Raw genomic sequence first — 18,452 nt, 5'->3', positions numbered from 1 at the left:
GCCCCTCCCCTGTTCATGCTCTGTCTCTCTCTGTCTCAAAAATAAATAAACGTTAAAAAAAAAAAATTTAATAAAAGAGACTCATTCTTGCTGCTTTTTGTTTTATAGTGATTTGACAGTCAGATTCTATGTTTTGCTCGTGTATTTTTTTAAGTTATATGAGGTGTTGTACTGTTAAGCAAAAATAATGGTATTTTCTCAGTATATGCTGCCTTTTAAAACTAGTAATCATGTGGCTTTAAATACAACTTGTATTAAACAGGTTCAATTGTGAATATTTTTATAGTTATGTAATCCAAAGGAATTATTGCTGGGTTTGCTTGAACTGATTGAAGAGCCCTCTGGAAAACAGATATCTCAGATTATTCTTCTTTTACTTCAGCCATTACAAACAGGTAATGAGTATTTTGATATCTAAGAGTTTCTTGTTTTATCTGTGTTAAGTTCTTGATACTACTCTAAAATGTCAGTACTATATCAAAGTAAAATTTATGACTAATTATTGAGTACTCTGCTTAAACTAGCAATAGCAGTGCCCGTTTGAATCCTGCTGCCTATAGAAAGATGACAATACCGGCACAGATAGTACCCAGAATAGATTTTGTTGAATGTCATGCTATTTTCAGGGACTGTGTTGTAATCTGTAGCTTTTTGCCTAATCTTCCTATCTGCAACTTATATTTAGAAATTTCCCTGTAAACATATTTAAAGGATTGCCTCTGTGATGTCTGCAGTACTCATTCTGTTAGCATTGTGATAGGTCGTGTATCTTGGTTAAAAACAGTATCATGCGGGGCATTGCTCATCCTCTGTCTTGGGAAGTTGAGGCTGGGAATAGCAAAGGTGCTGCTGAATGAAACAAGTGAAGAAAAGTCTTTATGGTTGAGTGCAGTAACATTATTGTTAAGCAATGGACCTTAGCATCCAGAGCAGACAGTATCCATGAGCTGAGACCACTTCTTCATTTTATGACTTACATATAGCTCAGAATCTGATAGAAGGACCCAGAGTCAGAAGTTAGAGTAAATCCATTTTAAATGAGAATAAAACAGCTGTGTACCACTTGAAATACTCAAAATCTCCTAGAAAGGAAAATCTAGTAATACTACCTCTCATTTTCACAGTGCTTTATATTTTATAAATATATTTCTTTCTCTTATTTGATACTTAGAACAACCAAAAAATGTGGAACGAAATGTTTCTGCCTTAACCATGTAAACTCTTAGAAACATACTTAAACATGGCATCTATTATAAGGTGCCATGATGGTAAGATGCTCCAATATTTCATACACCACTAAGAAGGAAAAAAAAAACTACCAATTAAGCTATGTTATCCTGATTTCAGAGTTGTTACAATATATATTTTTTTATTATTTAAATTTATTTAAATTCAAGTTGGTTAACATACAGTATAGTATTGGTTTCAGGAGAAGAACCCAGTGATGATCGTTACAATATTTTTTTAAAAAAAGTGTGTTATAATTCTGTGTTTACTGGACTTGTCCCATGTTTAGCATACTTAATGGAGCTACCTCAAGTCACAACTTGGTCTCTGTTTTAGTGATTCAGAAACTTCGTAACAACAAGGCATATTCAGTTGGATTAGCGCTGTCCACTCTTTGGAGTCAGCTATCTCTCCTTCCTGTTCCATATTCAAAAGAACAAATACAAACAGATGACTATGGCCTTTGTCAGTGTTGCAAGGCCTTAATAGAATTCACTAAGCCTTTTGTGGAAGAAGTCATTAATGACAAAGAAAACTCAGTGGAAAGTGAAAATGAAAAGTTAAAGGATGAATTACTGAAATTGTAAGTATATTTTTTGGTAACATTTCACAATGGAATTAAGTAATTGATAGGTCAGTTAATTTATGTTTCTTTGTTTTATTTTTTTGCCTTGGATGTAGATGTCTAGTTTCAGATTTTGAATTTTAGAAGATTATGGGGTCCAGTGGTCTATGCCTTATTAAATGCCATGTTCTACATTTTTAAAAATTAAAAACCCAAATCCATTTAATTTACTTGATATTCTTCTTTGACTTGGCTTTACTCATCATAGCAAGTGAATAATAAAAGCGGGGGAAATAGGTGTAGCTAAAGAATCTGGTCTTCCTGTGGGGGAATTATGTTTTTGCTCTCCCTTTGAAAGCAACAGAAGCAGCCCCAGACAGTTAAACATCCAACTTGACCACAAAAACGGTAAGAGTACCCAATAGCATTCAATCCGGGGGGCACTATAGACTAAACATGCACTGTTCAGTATGGCTATCAAGCACGTGACATATGGCTATTCCAAATTAAGATGTGTTCTAAGTATAAAATGCTCCCTGCATTTTGAAGACTTGTTATAAAAAAAATGCCAAAATACCTCAATAATTTTTATATTAACATATTCACATAGTAGTATTTCAGATACATTGAGTTAATAAGATAAATTATTAAAATTTCCCTTGTTTTTTTTTACATTTTATTTATTTTTAATAGAGACAGAGAGACAGAGCACAAGTGGGGGAGGGGCAGAGAGAGAGAGGGAGATACATAACCTGAAGCAGGCTCCAGGGTCTAGCTGTCAGCACAGAGCCCGATGTGGGGCTCGAACTCATAAACCATGAGATCATGAACTGAGCCAAAGTCGGACGCTTCACCAACTGAGCCACCCAGGCGCCACCCCCTCCCCCCCTGTTTTTTTTTAATGTGACTACTGGAAGATTTTAAATCATATATGGAGCTTGTATTGTATTTCTGTTGGACAGTGTTGGACTATTTCATTACATGGACCAATAATTTTATCTTTTAAATTTTGTAGACTAAAACTGTTAGCTTTCTATTTTTTCAGGTTAGGACATTAAAAATTTTTTTTTTTTACCATTTATAAAATGCATTATTTCATGAAAGTAAAGATATTTAAACTAAAGAAGTAGGAGGGGCTTAATCATAGAATAAAATTTGGTTTTGTAAGTAAAACAAATACAGCTTTATGAAAAAAATTACATTGTCCCAATTTTTCTTTGACCTAATGAAATCTACGTCATGGAGAATAGCACTGATCCTCAAACAAACATTCAGTAATCATTGATACAGTCCAGACATGGAAGTCAGTCTTACCACATTGAGTCTAGCAAGGAGTTCTCATGCTTTCCCCAATACTGGTAAGAAGGATGTTACATCACCAGTTTTATAAGCCATTGAGTTATTGGTGCTTATGTTATTTTTCATGTAAAATTAACTTGGATATGTATAAAATTAGGTATTTTATACTTAGGAAATGCTGTGTTCACAGTAACCCATTTCTTACACCTTAGTTGTTTCAAAAGCTTGAAATGCCCTTTGCTGACAGCACAATTCTTTGAACAATCTAAAGAAGCTGGAAATGATCCTTTAAGATGTTTTGCATCTGAAATAATAGTAAGTACAGCTAATTTAATCTGCCATAAAATCTGCTATAATTTAAAATGTTGTCCCGCTATATTCTCATGTACTGCACGTGGTCATGTAAGTTGATACGTTATTAATTAGGCAATATGTATTTTTTGTAGAACACAGATAAAAAGATGGAAGATAAACATCAATAATATTATTTAGGTAATGAAATTAACACCTTCTGGACTTTGCTTTTATATTTATAAATAAATTTATACATATGTGTAAATAATTTTTTAGAAGAGTCTATCTACATACCCTTTTGGAATGTACTTTATTTCTCTTAGCATATTATGAATATTTTTCCATTGTCTTTCCATTGTCCATAGTATTCCATGGTATGGACCTTGCATAATATGTTTGACCTGGGCCATCTAGCTCAACACTTAGGTTTTCTCCAGTTTTTCATTATTATAGAACAATTCCAGTTTTCTTTTGTTAACTGTTAAGTCTGTGATAAGTATCCTTTTAACCAAATCTTTGTATATTTCTTTAGTTGTTTTCTTAAAGTCAATTCCTAGAAGTAGAATTTCTGTGCCAAAGGATATCCTCAGTTTTAAGGGTCATGATAAATATTTTCAAAATAACTCCAGAAATAAGTAAATGTCATTTGAAAAGTAATTTGGCTTAATGTATCCAGTATTTTTAAGTGTGCTGAGATTCTTTATTAGGGAACTAATGTGAAATATGGAAAAATATGTACTTGAGATTGATAGTCATGAATTTCAGGTTAGAGCAGCCACTGTGGTTGTGGGTTTTCTTCAGCTCTGTTCAGCTGTATGATGGTAGGTGCAACATAGGAAGAAAGTGGATTTAAATAGGTCAGATTTTGAGAACTGTGGGAGTTCTACAAAGCAAGAGAGAGGAAATGACATTGAGCATGTATGCAGGGAAGTGACTGTGACGCACAGTAGAATTTAAGCTGAGTAAGGAGGGAAGTTAGGATATACTAAATGTGAGAGACAGTGAATAGATGATGGGATCACTGGATTGTAGGTCCTGGTGTGACTGACAAGTTGTCAGTGCTAGGTTACTAAAGGGAATGACCTGAAAAGATTGGAGGTTAAAGAACAGGATGCTTGCAGTTACACTGTAGAAAAGTTAGTTATTAATAATGTCTGGGGTATGACCATGGAGTGAGTGTTCTTAGGAGAAGTAGAGGCTGAAATCATTGGACCAAAGTGAAGTACCTGAGATTCCAGGGTATTAGAAGATCTTTGGTTGTACATTTAAGTTACACAGAATTATGATTAAGAATAATGTCAGAAACCCAATTAATGGTGTGACCTTGGGGTAGATCTAATACAGTCATATGAAATAAGTTTCAAAGGGGTTCAAGAGAGGGGTTTTAGAGAGGAAGGGGGAGAATGGCCTAGAAATAGCAAGGAGAACAGGTATTTTACTTCCAGGCTTGATATAGTGGATATGGGTGAAAAAATAACAACCTGTGAGAGGTTTTCAGACAAAGTAGTTGTTGTCAGAGGAGTCAGGTTTCCTTTAGAGCAAAAGAGGTAAGAGACCATTTCAAGAAGAATGAATTTTGCTGATAACTGTAAGTTCCACAGGCCATACCTGAAGGGTATCTGAAATCTGAGAAGAGGTAGGAGAAGCGTTTCGAAGAGGAGATGTCAGAAATGTAGGGGAACTAGATTCTGAGGAGAGATGATATGAATAGGGTTATGTAGTTAATGGAATTAATGCTGATGGTCAAGATAGTAGGGAAGAGGCTAAGAGTGACATAGAAGGAGAGAAAGGGAGGAGTTTTCCCAGGAGTACATAACCGACCATAACAGGGCCTCTTCACTGTTGGCAATATTAGAGTACAGTATAATCAGTGGATATTGTATAAAAATTACCATATATGATATATGTACCCTATTTTGAGAAAATAGCTATGAAAGTTGGTGGCTGTTATAGGATTTTAAGCCTGGGAGTGATGTATTTGTTTTGGATTCATCACTTCAGTGGAGGTTGAATTTAACAGAAATAAGATTGAAAATAGGGAGATCCTTAGGTGCGTTTTGGGAATTAGGTGAGAACTAGTGGGATCCTGATTATAGAAATGGTAGAGATGAAGGGGAGAGGGCAAAATAAAAAACTTCATAGTAGGTAAAATTGACAAAATTTGGTCATTAATTGGATTTAATTTTTTTTTTTTTTTCAACATTTATTTATTTTTGGGACAGAGAGAGACAGAGCATGAACGGGGGAGGGGCAGAGAGAGAGGGAGACACAGAATCGGAAACAGGCTCCAGGCTCCGAGCCATCAGCCCAGAGCCCGACGCGGGGCTCGAACTCACGGACCGCGAGATCGTGACCTGGCTGAAGTCGGACGCTTAACCGACTGCGCCACCCAGGCGCCCCTCATTAATTGGATTTAGAAAAATGGTTAAAACGTTGATTCATAAGTTTTGTGCTTGGGTAACTGGGCAGATGAAAGTGCCAGTAGCTGAGATAGAGAATACAGAGCAAAGAACAAGGTGTTTTGTGCTTAAAAAAATTTTTTTTATTAAGGTAATTTAAAAACATTCAGAAAAGTGGAAAGAACAATATAATGTACCCCTGGTATACCCATTACCCAGCTTTAACAATTTTGACATTTTGCCAGTCTTGTTTTATCTATCCTTTGTTTTCCCTACTATGGTATTTTATAGCAAGTCGTAGATCTATCATTTCTTCCATAAGTCTTTTAACTATGCTTCTTTAATTAGTAAGGACTTATAAAAACACAACCACAATCCATTATGACATCTAGCAAGATTAGCGGTAAATTTCTTAATATATAGCCAGTTCCCAGAGAGCAGGTTTTTAAGGAATAAATTTTGAATAATGATCAAACTTTGATGAGATCACCTGAAGAGGTAGGTCATTGTGAGAAAAGAAAAGGGTTTAGGACTGAACCCTACAGAGTACCAACACGTAAGATAAGTCCACCAAAGAGACCAAAGAAGAAGGGTCACAGAGGTTGTACAAGTATCACAGAAACTGGGGTAGTAGAGTTTCAGGAAGAAAGAAGTGATTGGTAGTGTTAAATGCAGCAGAGAGAGCCTGTAAAGTAACAGCTGAAGGGCATCCATTGGATTTAGGAAGATGGCATTGATAATTTTAGCAAGAACAGTTTAAGTGGAGTGTTGGAGACAAAAAACAGTAGAGTGGATAAAGGGGTGCATGAAAAATGAGAAATAGGGGGGAGCTAGTATAAGGTGTTCTTCAAAAGAGGATGGGTAAGAAAGAAGAAGCAGTAGCTAGAAGACATGAACGTGGGGTAGGAAGGTAATAGGGGAGATAGGGAGGCTTGAGCATGTGTATTTATAGACTCGAAGGGATAGGAACCATTAGAGGGGGAAAAGAGAAGTATAATGGGATAACTGAAATAATGTGGCTTGAGAGCACACAGCTGGCCACAGGAGCAAGGGCACCTGGAGGAGGTAAGAATGGGTATGTATGCAGCGAAATTTATAGCAGCAATGGAATATTACAATTGAAAGGAATCAAACCCACTGGCCTCAGATTTCTAGGTGAGGGAGATCTCTTAAGAATGAGGAGGTAGAAATGGGGGCTTCAAGGAACTGGTAAAGGTTTGGAATACTGAAGGGAAAAGAAAAGAGATGGTAGAAGACTATGAAAGCATTAGTCACTAGTCTGAGCACTCAGCTGTGATTGAAGACCACAACTATAGTGGTAACAGTCTGTATTTGTGTATGATTTTTTTCTTCAACAGTAGTCAATTGACTGGGTGTGGAAGTAGAGAAGGTGGATGGTAGTTTTTTTTCCAAAGCTGGCATTTTATTGGGTAGATGGAGCTAAAGGAAATACAGGGTGTAAGTAGTTCAAATGACCAGAAATGTCTTGGTTGGACAGGGAAAGAAGGGAAGTTAGGAGGGGACAGATGGGTAGGTTAGATGAAGGGATCACAGAACTAGAAAGGTCAGAGGTACAAAAGCAGGTTGGTAGGAGAGACAGGATAAGAAGTTATGGTCAAAAAGTGAAATGCTGGAGTTTAGTATCTAATATGGAATAGCTCCAAATGCTGACAGAGGTTCAGGATGGGATTACGTGCTGAAATGAATTAGAAGTTAGGGTCACTGGAATTTAGAAATCAGGAACCATGAGGCTGGACTGTTAGAGGAGTTACCTATGTGAACACTGAACTTTCCCACATCGTAGCAGTTGGATAGAGAAAATTGTGAGCAGGTACCAAAGTCTTCAGTGAATGTGGGGAAATGACCAGGAAGTCAGCATGTGGCAGAGATAAGAACAATAAAAGGTCAGTATCTACCTCAAAGGAAAATGTGCTTTTGCTTGAGAGTACAGAAAGAACCAAGGTAATACCCAGCCTCTACCTATACCACCCTTCCCCACTCTTGCCTCCCTGGCTGTGCTATGTAAGAGGTGTGAGAGGATGAGCACCCTCCACCAGAAATCAGTCAGGTTTAATTAGAGCAGTAAGATAGAGCAAGTATTCTATGAAAAGGTTGAGGGTATAGGGAAGAAAGTTTAAGATCTTATAGAAGTGAGGAAGCACAAGGCAATCAAGCAGAGGTAAAATCAGGGTAGGAGATAAAGTGAGGAGGTGCCTTCACTTCTATGCTGGAGAAGTCCAGATAAGTGGGAACACTTGAGATTCACAGCTTGAGCTGTCCCACCATTGGCAGAAGTTTTGCCTTTTTTTTTTTTTTTTTTAAGTTTATTTATTTTGGGGGAGAGAGAGCATGAGCTGGGGAGGTGCAGAGAGAGAAAGAGGGAGAGAGAATCCCAAGCAGGCTCTGCGCTGTCAGCACGGTACCTGATGCAGGTCTCAAACCCAGGAACCATGAGATCATGACCTGAGCTGAAATTAAGAGACACTTAACTGACTGAGCCATGCAGGTGCCCTGGCAGAAGTTTTTTGATAGAGAACTGCTTGAATGTCCCAAGGGTTGCAGCATAGAAACATGTTTTAAAAAAAGGGCCAAGTCTGCCATGAGAAATTGTAGAATGGCAGGTACATCCTGGGTCTGAGCAAGACTGCTGGTGTGTGGGTAGATTGTGAAGGCCCTAATTTGGACACAGGTGGACCCCAGATAATCCCAAAGTAGCACTGTAGAATCTGGTTATGTATAATGGGTTTTTAAAAGGCTAACCTTACTCTGGGAAAAAATACATCTAATATTGGCTGAATGAAGAAATGGAGCTTCATGGTTAAGAGGACATTTGGAATCCAAGTACAGTAAACTTTTTTTCCTACAGCTATAATAAGACTGCATGGCTTTGAAAATCAGTACAGCAGTATATATATTTAGCATCTGGTAGCTGAATAGCAGTCTCTTGTGACTGTGGATGATTTCCCATGGTTCTTTTTTGTGTTCTGAAATGACTAATGGAGCCATCTGGGATCACCAGATTTTACTTCCTTGAAGGCTGGAAAAGTCTTATTTGACTTTATTATTCCCTACAATGTCAGGCCCAGTGCCTGATACTCAAGTATTTATTAAATAAATGAGTGAATATGTGGAAAGTCAGTATTCTCATTTAGCTGTTCTTGACATTCCCTTTTGACTTATATAGTATGTTATGACTAATTTTTTTATACTTTTTGAAAGGGAGAGCGTGCAAGCTTATGCAAGGGAGGGGCAGAGGGAGAAGGAGGGAGAGAGAATCCCAAGCAGGCTCCATGCCCAGCGTGGAGCCCAGTGCGGAGCCCAGCACAGGGCTTGACCTCACGAACCAAGAGATTGTGACCTGAGCTGAAATTGAGAGTCGGATGCTTAACTGACTGAGCCACTCAGGCTCTCCTCATATTTTTTTGTAGATGTTCTCAATAGATATTTGACACAGGAATTATATCATTTTCTAGGTAAGGAAACTGAGGCTTTAGAGAAGTTATGTAACTTGTCCAGTATCTGATAGCTAATAGGTGGTAATTCCATTGGATTCTGAAGGTCAGATGCTTTCTAGTATACTGTAGTTAGGAATAATATAAGAGGCATAGGAGTGGCTTTATGTTTCCTGAGTGTCTTTTTTTCCTCTATTCTTACCTCCTTAAAAAAAAAGGTAAAACTGTAGTCCTGTCCACTCATGGTCCTCTTTCTCTTATGACACAAGAACCCTTGTGATATGAGATATCACCAGTTTCCAAAGTCTCAAAGTGGTCACTGGAGCACTGTTTCTAGAGTAATCTTCTTCTAAGTAGTTTACTATCATTTCATGGTATTTGTATGTCTCTCATTTTTTAATTGCTTTCAAATACCTCAGGCACTTAAAAAAAAATTGTGATAAAATATACATAACATAAAATTTACTACTTTAAAAATCATTTTTAAGAGTGCATTTCAGTGGCATTAAATACATTCACATTGTCATGCAACCATTGCCACCATCTGTCTCCAGAACTTTCTCATCTTCCCACTCATTTCCCTTAGGTTGTTGGCAAATTTATCTCCTTGAAGCTATAGACTGAGGTCCCCATTTTCCTGTTGGCTATTTGGTCAGGAACCACTTTCAGTTCCTAGAGGTTGTTCCTACAGACAGCCCTCTCCATAGACCCTCTCATAACATGGAAGCTTAGTTCTTTAATGCCTCCAGCAGTGAGTTTTTGACTCTCAAGGAGGGACTGGACCCTTTTTTATTTTTTTATTTTTTTTAAATAAAGTTTATTTATTTTGAGAGAGACAAGAGACCGTGAAAGTTGGGGGGGTGGGCAGAGAGAGAGAGGAGAAAGAGAGAATCCCCAAGCAGTCTCCTCATTGCCAGTGCAGAGCCTGATGTGGGGCTCAAACCCATGAAGCTGGGAGACCATGACCTGAGCTGAAACCAAGAGTCAGACACTTAACCAACTGAGCCATCCAGGTGCCCCAGACTGGACTGGACCCTTTTTTAAAGACTTCTACCTGATTAATTCAGGCCCACCAGAGATAGTCACCTTTCTAATAACCCCGAATCAACTGATTTGGAACCTTAGATACATCTGCAAAAAATCCTTTCACTTCTTGTCATAACAAAATCTAATCATGGGGTGGTATCTTGCCATATTCTGTTAGGTTGAAGCAAGTCCAACAGGTCTCACTCACACTCAAGGGGTGAGGATTATACAGGATGTGAATATGGCACGGGAGGGTGAGAAGAGCATACTAGAGTCTGTCTGCTGTAGCTTACTTTTTTTTTTATCCATTTCAACAGGGTTTCTTATCAGCAATTGGACATCCTTTCCCCAAAATGATTTTTAATCATGGAAGGAAAAAGAAGACATGGGATTATCTTGAATTTGAGGAAGAAGAAGACAAACAGTTAGCAGACTCTATGGCTTCTCTGGCCTATCTAGTATTTGTACAGGGCATCAGTATTGATCAGCTTCCAATGGTCTTAAGGTAGGAGTTAGTGTTTGATTTATTCGTGTAATTGTAAAAGGAGTATCGAACTCATATATCTAATTTCCAGCATACTTATTATTATACTAATACTTTAAATGAAGTATAAACAAAAGCTATTTTTTTAAATATTTATTTTGAGGAAGTGTGAGTGGCGGAGGGGCAGAGATGGATGGGGGGGAGAGTGAGAATCCCAAGCAGGCTCCACACTGTCAGCACAGAGCCTGATGTGGGGCTTGATTCCATGAACAGTAAGATCATGCATGACCTGAGCTGAAATTAAGAGTCAGACACTTAGCCAACTGAGCCACCAAGGTGCCCCTAAACAAAAACTATTTCTATTATCATATAGTCTATAATCTGTTTAAGCCAATAGTACTTCAATAGTGAAAAGGTGGTGGCCGGGGGGTGAAGATTGAAATAGACATAATAGTGGGGACAAGAGTCAAAGTGTGAAACTGGGAGCGCCTGGCTGGCTCAATTGGAAGAGCATCTGACTCTTGATCTTGGGGTTGTGAGTTCAAGAGCTCCATGTTGGGTATACAGATTACTTAAATAAAAAATTTTTTAAGAGTGTGAAACTGGGCTTGGTTTTGAAGCTTTGGGGATCGCCCTGTACTATAAGAGAGGGAACTGCTCATTTACCCATGGTGGAGGGGTGGGTATCTAAAATGCCATCATCTCTTAACTGGATTACTCTTGTAGTCCTGAGCGGTTATTTATATATCCAACCTCAATCCCTTTTAATCCAACTCATTTTCAACACAGAAAGTGAAGCTTTAAGAGTAGTCCCTTAATGTAAACCCTTCAGTGGCATTTTATTGTTCTAAAGTCTAAAAGTCTTTACATAAGACAAGCTTATACATTATCTGATCTCTGCTTGATTGCCCTGATTCACCTTCTACCATTTTTTCTCTTGTTTACTATGCTCCAATAATATAGACCTTTTTTTGTTTTTTTATTCAAATGTGTCACAAACCTTTCTGCTATAGGGCCTTTGTATATGCTTAGAACAAACATCTTTAACCTTAAATGTCGCTTTATGAGGAAAGCCTTCACTAATCACCCAATTTCAGTCGAATCTTCCTGTTGTAATTATCTTGACCTTGCCCTTCTTTTCCCATAAAGTTTATCAAAATTATTTTTAAGATACATAATTTTATAACATAACACCTCTTGGACTTTAATATCCATAATAATGATTATGTATTTGTCTTGCAGATGATAGTTGTATTTCTTTGTGTACATTTATATATTTACTTATGAATGTACCTGGGGATATATTTCTGTGTAAATACTGCAATAATGGCTACCACTTGCATGTTCATCATGTATTAAACATGCCAATAGCTTTATATGCATTATCTAATCTTTATAATACTATGAAATAGAGTGTTCTCATTTTACAAATGAAAATAACAGGCTTGGGGGGCGCCTGGGTGGCGCAGTTGGTTAAGCATCCGACTTCAGCCAGGTCACGATCTCACGGTCCGTGAGTTTGAGCCCCGCGTCAGGCTCTGGGCTGAGGGCTTAGAGCCTGGAGCCTGTTTCCGATTCTGTGTCTCCCTCTCTCTCTGCCCCTCCCCCGTTCATGCTCTGTCTCTCTCTGTCCCAAAAATAAATAAATGTTGAAAAAAAAAAAAATTAAAAAAAAAAAAAGAAAATAACAGGCTTGGACAAGTTAAGATACCACTTAATATCATACAACTAATTAGTGGAATAGGTGGATTCAAACAGTTTTGTCTTTCCCCAGAGCCTATACTTACTTGAGAGAGAGAGAGAGAGAAAGAAAGCCCCAGGAGAGGGGCAGAGGGAGAGGGAGAGAGAATCTTAAGCAGGCTCCATCCCCATCACAGAGCTGATGTGGAGCTTGATCTCACCACTATGCAATCATGACTGACTTGAGCCAAAATCAAGAGTTGGATGCTTAACCGACTGAGCCACTCAGGCGTCCCTAGAGCCTATACTCTTAATCACACTAGCATCAAAATGACTTAGGTATGTATATTAGTTTGTGAAGGCTGTCATAATAAAACACCACAAACTGGATAGCTTTAAAATAACAGAAATGTATTTTGTCATAGTTCTGTAGGATGGAAATCCAACTCAAGGTATGGGCAGTATTGGTCCCTTCAGAGGGCTGTGAGGGAGAATCTGTTCCATGCCTCTCCACTTGGTGACGGTGGTTTGCTGGCAATCCTTGATGTTCCTTGGCTTGTAGATGTGTCACTCCAATCTGGCTTTATGTTCATACAGCATTCTCTCTGTGTATGTCTCTGTCCACATTTCCCTTTATTATAAGAACATCTATTGTACTGGATTCGGGCTCACAGGAATGATCTCACAGGTGGGGGGGGGGTTCCTGTTGTCCCCCTTGCCCATCCCAATTAAAAAGAAAAAAGAAGGCCCTATCTCCAAATAAAGTCATATGCTGAAGTTCTGGAGGTTAGGATTCTAACATTTCTTTTTTGAGGGGGGCACAATTTAACCTTTAACAGTATTGATGTATACAAAATTTCTAAAAATATGTGTGGGTGATATATACATACATATATATGTTGTCTGTTTTAGCCCATCGTACCTATTGCAATTTAATATGGGGCACATTGAAGTCTTTTTGCAAAGGTAAGATCATTTAGATGGCATCTCAGAATTAAATAGTGTTAAAGTAGCTCTTGTTAAAAGTGGGGGAGACTACCTTCTCTTTGCCAGACCCTAATTAATTAATTGGTTGTTTTATAAAACAGTGATGTAAATATGAAACAAAAATGAGTCAAAGAGGTTTTACAACAGAAATTTCTTTTAAATATTAAAATATTAGCTTCTAAGGGAGTTTCCAGTCATCTGCTTCTGATGTTTCTCCCCTTATTTCAAAAGTTGGTAAGTTAAAACACCTCTGTCCCACTGCAGCCTTCTCCATCTAAGCGAGGTGGTTAATAAAAGAAATTCATCCATGTTTTTGCTTCATAGACACAATGTGAACTGCATTAAAAGGAAGGAGGTGTCTTGACCCCACCTTTTTATATCTCAGATTATTAACAGTGATTGTATTCAACAACTTCTATTTGAGGCATTAAGAATGTAGGTCTTTCTCTTTGAAAAAAATTACAGAGTAACAAATATGTGTAATTTTTTCAGACATATTTAAGCATTTTGCAAAACTCTATATGCTTTGTGTTCTTTCCTTGTAACATGTTTAAATTATCTCTTGCGATCCGTCAGGACCTTTCAGTAGTATCCTATAGGAACATTAGTGACAGTTTATCAATCCCATCTCTTCCCAGGTGAAGGAAGATTTGTAACATGGCAAATGTCCAAAGCCTCGGCCTACAAGGCAGGAATTTCCAAGGGTCTCCTGGCACAAGCAGTTTTTAACTCTGTAAATTTACTGTATTATGTATGTCTTAATGGTTTTACATTCTTTTTAGTCTCTATTTTATTCATACAATGAGAATATGTATTGATTTAAATCTTACGTTCTGTATTCTTAAGATTTCCAGACTATTTAGTCATTAAACAAAAACAACACTTTTAACTCCTTGCATGGTTAGAATAAAAACCTGGGCCTTAAATAATATTTTTTGCCACAGAGCTTAAATATTTAATTAACGAAGATTATATACCTTGAAAAAAATATGATCACAAATGGAAAGCATTTAATTATTATTTTTGTATAAAAAGAATTGAAAAGATTTTACAGATTAATCAACTGGAATACATAATATATTATGTATAATTGGTTTCTTAGCACTTACTGTTGAAGATCCGTTGATTTGTTATACTAGGAAGTAAGCCCTGAGTGGGTGGATTTGGGTTGGATTTGGATGTCAGTAGCCAAGTAAAAAGACCGATCATACGTGGATTAAGAATTTTGACTAAGTTCTTCAACAGAATTTTTCCTTAATGATATATATATTTTGAAAGTCTTTTAATTTCAATTTTTGCTTTATTTTTCCTAAAATGAAGAATCATTCTAAAACAGTTTAGAAAGTCATGTTGATAAATTTTAATATTCTCTTCCAGAACAGAAGAGTCTGTTTTCTCCAAAGGAGTGGTAAGATTTGTTTGCACCCATTGTAATTTACACACAGTCATTGCACAAATACAGCTGTTGACTTTGCTATATATGTATCTCCATAGGATCTGTTGGAGAATGGTTTATTGAGAATAGAGGACAACAGTTTACTTCACCAGTACTTAGAAATCAAGAGCTTTCTTACTGTACCTCAGGTCAGTTAAATGTGTATTCTGATCCTGAAATAGCCCCTTTCCTATTCTAAAATTAAGTAAAGGTCTTTTCAGACTCCTCTCCTACTTCCTTCTCCATATCCTTTGAAAACTCTAGTGCCATGTGTCCAATAAAACTTGCTCAGATGGTGGAAGTGTTCTAGCTATGTATGATACAGTATTAAAGCCAGTAGCCACATTGAACACTTGAAATGTAGCTAGAGTTAAGGAACCGAATTTTAAATTTTATTTAATTTAAATTAATTTAAACCTAAATAGCTATATGTGACCAGTGGCTACCATAGTTGATAGTGTAGCATCTGGTGGAAAAACGTAATTTTCTTCTTAAACACTTTGTTTCTGTAGGGACCTTAAAAATGAAGCTCTTTTACTTTTCTCATAACTCAAGTCCTAAGGACTCCATCAAGGCATGCATTGACTCATTACTAGAAAGACATTTTTTCTCTCCTATGATTTATTTTGCTTAGTACTATCCGTTAGTTATCTTGCCCAGGTGGGTCTTTAGATGTTAATGAAGAAACCTGTTTTTCTACTATTTAAAGAGGAAAACATGGATATTAGTATATTAACAATGATTGTTTTTAATGAATGGATTATAGTTTCCATGTCTGGTTTCATTTTTTGCCACCCTAGACATAATTGTAAATTACACTTCTAAATTTATGCTTTGTAACATCCCCATTTCACATTACTTACAAAACGGATTGTACTTTGCTTCCTCAGATGTAACAGTGGAACGAAAGGCTCAGAGAAAAATTTACTTAATTTTTAAATCTCCTACCTTCCCTTCTCTGAAATTTTAGTATCCATTGATAATATAGTTGTTTATTGTCAATATAATCTATTATCATCTGAATGGTGGTTTTTGTTTGTTTTGTTTTTATTTCCAGGGCCTAGTCAAAGTAATGACGCTTTGCCCCATTGAGACATTGGTATGTAAATGTTTTGGAAATAAATAATAATGAGTTAGAGTGAAGTGTTTTTGTTTTTGTTTTTGAGAGGGAGAGAGAGCGAGCTGGACTGTGTGCTGGAGCAGGGAGAAGGGCAGAGGGGGAGAGAGAGAGGGAATATGAATGAATGAGAATCTTAAACAGGATCCAAGCTCAGCACAGAGCTCAATGTGGGGTTCAGTCCCACAACCCTGGGGATCATGACCTGAGCTGAAATCAAGAGTTGGATGCTCAGCTGACTGAGCCACCCAGGTGCCCCTTTACAATGAGAAATTTTCTTGAATAATTTACAGTTGACTCTTGAACTATGCAGGGATTAGTGGTGCCATCCCCCTGCATTAGTCAAAAAGCCAGGTATAACTTTTGACTCCATAATGCCTCCTATTGACCAGAAGCCTTACTGATAACATAAACAGTTGATTAACATATAGTTTGTATGTTACATTATATACTATATGCGTGCAATAAACTAAGCTAGAGAAAAGAAAATGTTATTTAAAAATTCATAGGAAAAAAAAAATCATAAGGAAAGTACATTTACAGAACTATATGCCAGAAAAAATCCACTATAAGTGGACCTGCACATTTCAAATTCCTTGTGTTGAAAAGTCAACTGTAATCTTCATTCAGTTTATGTAACAATATTATTTGTTTGATTCTAGAGGAAAAAGAGTTTAGCTATGCTTCAGCTGTATATTAACAAGTTGGATTCACAAGGCAAATACACGTTATTTAGGTATGTATCAAGAATGGTTGTCAAGAATGGTTGTAGTTGATTAAAAACCAAATTAATGCCATTTAATTATTCCAGGCTACAGTATTTCAGTATGTTTTACATGTAATCGACTTGGAAACCATATTATAATAAATTCTCTTATCCCTATGGGTAGAGAAGGGTTAGTTAAATATTATGGACTCATATGAATAATAGTATTTCAGCTCAACTAATTGAAGTAGTCTAAAATTAAAATAGACTAGAGAGAGATTAGAGATTGATAAGTCTCCTGATGGAACTTTACAGGTCAGTAATCTCCATTATTCACTGTTGAAATTAATTGCTCTGGAGTTATAACTTGGATAGGCTATTCACTTTTAAGTTAAAAGTAGAGATTATTAATAGTGCTGTTTGAAAAGGAAAAGATTCTAGCAACTCTCTGAGTTTAAGAGCAGCTGTAAAGGGCCAAATAGCAAATACAGGCTTTATGCATCACTCAGTCTCTGTTGCAACTATTCAACTTTGCCTTTGTAGTGGAGGTGAATATATTCCAATAAAACAAAACAGGCAACAGGTTGGATTTGGCCTGCAGACCTTAGTCTGTTGACATGCCTGGTAGTTAAAATGAGTTAAACACCGATTTGGGCAATGTCAAAATGCTAGTAAGTCTTCTTTTGGAATTGGCCAACACTAGCATTCTTAATCCCATCTTTACTTCTATCAGTAAGACTTAGACCAGGTTTATGAAATTTTAATTTGATGCTTATGTCTTAATACCAGTTTTCCTGTTCTGATTTGCCTATGTCCCTACCAAGAAATCCCCCTTTCTTAAGCTATCATAATGTGTTTCCTTTTTTTGCAATTAAGTTAGTCTAACATGACTAGTCTACCTTCACAGGGAATAATTTTGGGAGATTTTAGGCTATTAGTGCCCATTTTTGCCATGTCAAATCACTGCAACTATATTCACAAAAGATTCATATTTGATTGAATAGAAATTTCTTGTTGGAAAGATCCAGTGAAAATAGAATTTGCCAAGTTAGAGCAATAACCACAACATGTAATTTGGCAATTGGTTGATCACCTTGCTAATTGTCTTCACAGATTTTTGTATTTTTAGAAATAACACATGGTCCATTTGAATTTGTAAAATTTTCAGCATTGTTTAAGTATAATAGAGTCCAGGATAAATTCAAATGTATTGTAATTTTGCTTTCAAGGTGCTTATTGAATACAAGTAATCATTCAGGTGTGGAGGCTTTCATTATTCAAAATATCAAAAATCAAATTGATGTGTCATTAAAGGTAAGAGCATAGTTCAGGTGTTGATTATCTTTTTTACTTTGTGAGATATATATATTCATTTGTGGAATACGCTAATGTATATCTAGTATTAGGGTATATTTTTTCACCATTTCTACTATTTCTTTTTAAAAAACATGAATTTTGAAATTTTATTAACTATACATTTAAATTGTATTAATTCTTTGAGCTGAGAATATGATTTTGTTTTGCTCTGTACTTCTGAAATATCAATGGAAACTTAAGTCTAATCTGTTTATGAATAGTCAGTAATTTCATACTGAAAACAAAGAGTGCATCAATGTTTTCAAACTGGCAGTTTGTTCCCATTGTCTAGAAATAGTGTGAATGAATGAAAATTTAAGTTTAGAAACATATTTTAAATGTGTAATGTTTATTTTTGTAGTATGAGGGTACTAGAAAAACACGTGAATTTACCAACTATTACTTAAAATCTTTCCCAATTTTTC

The 18,452-nt window shown here is 36.5% G+C and overlaps 1 protein-coding gene across 3 annotated transcripts in view; it reads left to right on the top strand.

Moving 5' to 3' along the window:
• GLMN (glomulin, FKBP associated protein) overlaps positions 1 to 18,452 on the top strand; it is a 36,109-nt gene that overhangs the window by 8,690 nt on the left and 8,967 nt on the right. For 2 of the 3 annotated variants that reach the window (XM_045478277.1, XM_045478278.1), the window contains exons 5-14: positions 287 to 395; positions 1,564 to 1,810; positions 3,304 to 3,406; positions 10,580 to 10,767; positions 13,339 to 13,392; positions 14,791 to 14,821; positions 14,908 to 14,997; positions 15,906 to 15,947; positions 16,628 to 16,701; positions 17,901 to 17,985. In XM_045478277.1, the coding sequence (XP_045334233.1) occupies positions 287 to 395; positions 1,564 to 1,810; positions 3,304 to 3,406; positions 10,580 to 10,767; positions 13,339 to 13,392; positions 14,791 to 14,821; positions 14,908 to 14,997; positions 15,906 to 15,947; positions 16,628 to 16,701; positions 17,901 to 17,985 (1,023 nt within the window). The remainder of the gene's footprint in view (positions 1 to 286; positions 396 to 1,563; positions 1,811 to 3,303; positions 3,407 to 10,579; positions 10,768 to 13,338; positions 13,393 to 14,790; positions 14,822 to 14,907; positions 14,998 to 15,905; positions 15,948 to 16,627; positions 16,702 to 17,900; positions 17,986 to 18,452) is intronic. The other variant, XM_045478279.1, reaches the window with a different exon arrangement.

This window comes from Leopardus geoffroyi, chromosome C1 (assembly GCF_018350155.1).
Source record: "Leopardus geoffroyi isolate Oge1 chromosome C1, O.geoffroyi_Oge1_pat1.0, whole genome shotgun sequence".
In the NCBI taxonomy this organism is placed as follows: domain Eukaryota; kingdom Metazoa; phylum Chordata; class Mammalia; order Carnivora; family Felidae; genus Leopardus; species Leopardus geoffroyi.
The sequence above is the reverse complement of the archived record's forward strand: the minus strand, read 5'-3'. Positions and strand labels throughout refer to the sequence as shown.